General features: G+C 34.9%; 1 protein-coding gene across 1 annotated transcript in view; it reads right to left on the reverse strand.

Annotated features, from left to right (window-relative positions):
• Positions 1 to 462: 462 nt before the first annotated feature.
• Positions 463 to 5,093, reverse strand: part of LOC107005346 (25.3 kDa vesicle transport protein-like) — a 7,399-nt gene continuing 2,768 nt past the window's right edge. Inside the window, exons 3-6 of the mRNA XM_015203917.2 lie at positions 4,101 to 4,261; positions 3,850 to 3,996; positions 2,288 to 2,364; positions 463 to 871 (exon numbers count right to left, since the gene is read on the reverse strand). Coding sequence (XP_015059403.1) covers positions 788 to 871; positions 2,288 to 2,364; positions 3,850 to 3,996; positions 4,101 to 4,261 — 469 coding nt within the window. The 3' untranslated portion in view covers positions 463 to 787. The remainder of the gene's footprint in view (positions 872 to 2,287; positions 2,365 to 3,849; positions 3,997 to 4,100; positions 4,262 to 5,093) is intronic.

Below are 5,093 nucleotides of genomic sequence, written 5' to 3' on the forward strand. Positions count from 1 at the left end.
TATTTCATGTTTTATTCACTCTTTTATATGCAAGTACTAAATTTTCTAAAATGTCCTCTACTTATTTCCTTCTCATGACAACCCTTGCTCATAAGAATTTAGAACTTCCACTCTCAAATATTTCATCTATTTGGGTCCAATTTTTCTCAATAAAAGAGAAAATGTATATTTACACATATTTCTTACCTTTTCATGAAGCTAGTAAAGTTCACAAGTAAATCCCTTTTAGAATGGGAGTTCCACACTAATGAGGAACTTTTTTTGTAACTTTGACCAGCCTAATGGTGTTTTGTCGAAATGGATGTTGAGGGTAAGCTTCGATTTTTCGATTCGATTTTATCAAATTTTGGTTTTTTTGGATTTAGAAGGTTATGAATCGTTGCAAAATACTAGGTATGTTTTGCTTTGACTTGATGAAGTGGAGAAGAAGAAAAATAAGAAACTAAACATCAACACTGCATATATCAAAAGTTGCAATTGATCAACTCAACACTAGAATATATGTTGCACTTCAAATTTTAAAGTTTAGCAAGACAACATGCTGAGAAGATTTAAGATTAATATCATTTTGTCAATGTTTTACCAACATGGCTCATCTGTCTGACATTATCAAACTCATAGCTTGAGTGTCTCATATGCCAAAAAACTCTCTTCATTGCGCGCACAGCACGGTAGCCATTGTGAAATGTTAAGTGGTCTACAGGTTGCCACACAGTTTGATGTTGCAAAATCAGAAAGTATCAAAGAGTGACAACACTTCTCTAAGCTTGCATATGGTATAGTTGCATCACCAAATCTTATTTTTCGCCCAGAAGAGGAGAATAACAACTCCAACGACAATAGCAACGGGTGCCCATTTCCGAATCAGAGCCTAAGGTTATGAACATATGAGTCAGTACTTTAAAAGTGATTGCAAATAAGTAAACAAAACAAGCATATTGATTAAGACAGGAGGCAAGACCATCCACATGTGATACATGAAGTGCAAGGATTTAAATTCAAATTTTTGCACCCCCTACCCAGGGCTCGGACCCGAGACCTTAAGGAAGGAGCAGCCCCATCCACTGCACCATATCCGTTGATAGTAGGATTTAATATGCAAATTTTAGTCATTAAGTGCATTTATTTTCTAAATCTGAATCTTGATACTTCAAATCTCAATCAATAAGTGTGTTATTCTTGTTTTCACTAGTTACAGGTCTGAATAGATCTAAATGAGTAAAATATATAAAACAGTCTTAATATCATTACGATTTATTCATTATCAACTACCACAACCACCAATTACTACCGACAGTCACCACTATCAACCACCACTAACATTAGCTATCACTATGCTACGCCACAATTATCAATGCCACCAACAACTACCACCACCGTTAACCAATACTATCAGCCACCATTATTACTATTCACTAGCTACTGCCCAGAATCACCATCACCAACTACCACTCCAGTCAGCACCCACAAGCACCACCACAATCACCATATGATTTTAAAAAATATTTATTGATACAGTATTACTCGTCAATATTTTATTTGAATTTTATATTTTTAATTTCTTAAATAAAGACATGTTCAAGCCATGAAAGCAGACACTAATGTTTGCATTAGGGTAGACAGTCTACACTCTACATCACACCCCATGGGGTGCAGCCCTTCCCTGGACACTGTTTGAACGCGAGATGCTTTGTGCCCTGAGCTGCCCTTTTACATGTTTTAAATATTCAAATGTTGATAAAACAAACCGTCATAATTGTTTAGGATTCAAATTGAATCTTAAGAAAATAAAATGGGACCTAAACTAGAACTAGACATGGTCAAAGTTTCGTTGCCATTTCTGTTGTATGTCCTAGTCAAAGCACAAATGAGGACCAAACTAAGTGCAAGATTCAAAGAGCAATGACAGGAAACACAAGTCCTTGCTGGTGATAATCATGGTTAAACATTTCTCCATTCTATTTCTTAGTAGCACGTGATAAGAATCAATGCACATGCTATCAACAGGCCTCCAAATACTCCATTGAACATTAGTTCATTTTCATCCACAATAGACTTGGACATATTGAGCCCCATAATCTTCTACAGTGACATCCTACATCATATGCATCTGTGTGCACATCAGAAAGTAAAGAACAAATCTCAAGTTTCATGTTCCTTTAATTCCTCCTACATCACCATTTTTTATTCCAACTAATGCAAAGTAGAAAGTACACTTTTAAAGGAGAAAAGTACATTTATGGCCAAGAATATGATCGTATCATCTCAAAATTTCCAGGACACTAACCTGACGGTTTAAATCTCTTGCTTTATCAGCATAAATGCGGGATTCTGATGTCAAGCGACTGGACATCTGACTGACCTCTGCACAAATTCATATTTGTACAATCAAATCTCTAATATCAAACATAAACAATGGGAGAATGTTCGAACTTCGATGAACATAAGAAGGATGAAAAAAGAGGGAGAACCAACTACATAACAAATGTATATTACAGAAGAGTATGACTGTTGATCTATATTAAAGCTACAAGTCTTATTAAGTTATGACTGACAGAAAAACATACATGTCCTTTTGGTTTTATATTCAATCAATCAACTATATCAGTTCCAAATGAGTTGGGTAAACTAAAAGAATCTTTGTAAAGTTCCTCCTTATTCAAATGCATTTCATTCCAACTAGCCCTCGGATTTCTCAAAAAAAAATTCAGAATCATGCATAAAAATTAAATAAATAAATGATGTCTTTCAAAAGAAAAAAAGAGTTCTCTAAAACTGGAGGTTCATTATATCTCACTTTACCCCCAAACAGACATACGAGACTCTAAATAGAATCAAAACTCCTGACAAACACATGAACTATTGTAATAACAATTAATAAGCCTTAACCCGAATTAGTTCGAATCAGTCATATAAATCATTTTCTTTTGTTGTTTTCTGTTCTTAGTTGTGTGTGTTTTATTCTATGATGAAATAAAATGTCACAGCTGACACAACTCTTAACTTTATTTTAATACAAGTTGATTTTGCTCCACTCTTTGCACCACAAATGAGTAGCAGAGCAACAACCTACTTTTTGAGAATGTAAGGATTTCTAAGATGATAGCTCATCTGATAATAGTTGTCCTTTGTATGTCCTAATCATGCCGTGAAAAGAAAGAACATATGTAATAAAGAAATACATGAAGGCTTTAACTTGGTAGCCTTATGATCAAAGATGAATGAGAACAAAAATTTCCTCTCCAGGAGCACATACCGAAGAGAAAAAAAAGGAACCAATATTTACAGCATGAAATTAAGTTACAGAAAAGTCAGTTTTGTTTTGGTTATTGACGAAGGGCATATACACCAATATACACTATATCACAATGTAGAGGAACCTCACACCAAAGTCAGTTGCTAAAAAAAGTTAATGAAGCCTAAGGAGGATGAATAAACCATAATGGACATGTCTTCCACACTCCTTTCAACTTGTTTCTGGTGCACCATTAGTGAAAAACATGGAGCTCAACATTTCTTTATAACTGAACTAGGAAGTATACGATGAAGTTTCATATTTGCAAGAGACTCCTTGGACATAACAAATAAGCACTACCACTAACTATATCAGGATAACAATAAACTTAAAAATGACAGAAAATAAAAGCATAAAATGTTATTAAATAAAGAAGCTGTCAGACAGCATTTGGTAGCTTTTCAAGGACAAACTGACAGAGCAGGGCATTTAGGATTAGTAACACCACAGATATTTAAAAGATCAATAAGGTGGTGCTAACAATGGCACAAGAAACTTTCCAGATACTATAAGAAGGTAAGGAGGTCAGGTAAACACTGGAATGAGAAACTTACGATCCAACTTCTCACCAACACCTAAAACTTCTTGTACATTTCGAGTCATTATCTGATGAACTTCGTAGAGTTCATCATTCAACTTTGTAATATTGCGCTGAGTCCTGGTGTCCTGGTACAGTTTCTTTGTCTTCTGTATGAATGTATCTTTTTGAAACAAGAAAAATACAAATTGCAGAAAGAAAAAAGATAAGTATTCAACAGTAGATCAATTAGAAATTATAACAGCGCACAGTAAAGACAAGACGTACCAAATTTAATAAAAGCATATGGCCTGGCAGCAGTTTCGATTTGACTCCCATTGACACGCTCAAACTCATTCTTGAGGTCTTCTAGGTATTGAAAAGCAAGTTTCTTGGGATAAGAGCGGTCACACATTGTCAAATAACAAACACGGCCTTCAATGTTATAACTGAGTGAACCAGTTAAGAGAACACCTTCTTTTAGTGTCAAAAAGCAGTAGTTAAGTACATCTATTTTAGAAAGGAAAGGGTAGTGGAAGCAAAGTGTAACTTGGAATGCAAACCATCCATGAGACTTTGTTCAATAAATCATACTTCCATCTACAAGATTGATATTACTATTAATCCAGAAAATGAATACATAGTCCTCACAAAGGTAACACACATACCATGAAAAAAGCCAGAAAACAGACCACTAATAATAAGAACAAATTGTATTGTGCTTATTTATTAGCTTCTGCTTTTCCAAAATGAATTTATCAGTTCCTGTGTATCCAAGAGTAGATGTCATTCAAATTACTACTTCAGATTGAGGAAGAAATTGGGTTGAAAGAGAAAAAGAAGAGGGATACGTGATAAGAGAAATAAGTCTGCCAATACGAAAACAAAAAAGATCCCTCTTGGTAGCCGGATCCATCCTTCATCCCTTTGCCTATTTTGTGGGTACTTTGGAGGAAAAGGATCAAGGAAAGTTTTTTGTTCATTTTCAATCCGTCCATGATGCGACTATTGGTAAAATTGATTGAATATTATTTGTACAGAACCATATCTTGTGCAAAATTATCTACGAAGAACTATCCCAACACATTAACAGGTTTGTAAATTTATCAAAGGCACCCTGAGGACCCCACATTACTTGTGCTAATACCATGAAATATCCTAGTTGTCCCTAAATTTTGCAACACTAACTGCAGATGTTATACAATCCACTCAAGCGTATACCTTACAACTGCAACAAAGACACTGGCATAGTTGGCTTATTTTTAGAATGGGGGGGGGGGG

Source organism: Solanum pennellii, chromosome 12, assembly GCF_001406875.1.
Source record: "Solanum pennellii chromosome 12, SPENNV200".
NCBI lineage: Eukaryota > Viridiplantae > Streptophyta > Magnoliopsida > Solanales > Solanaceae > Solanum > Solanum pennellii.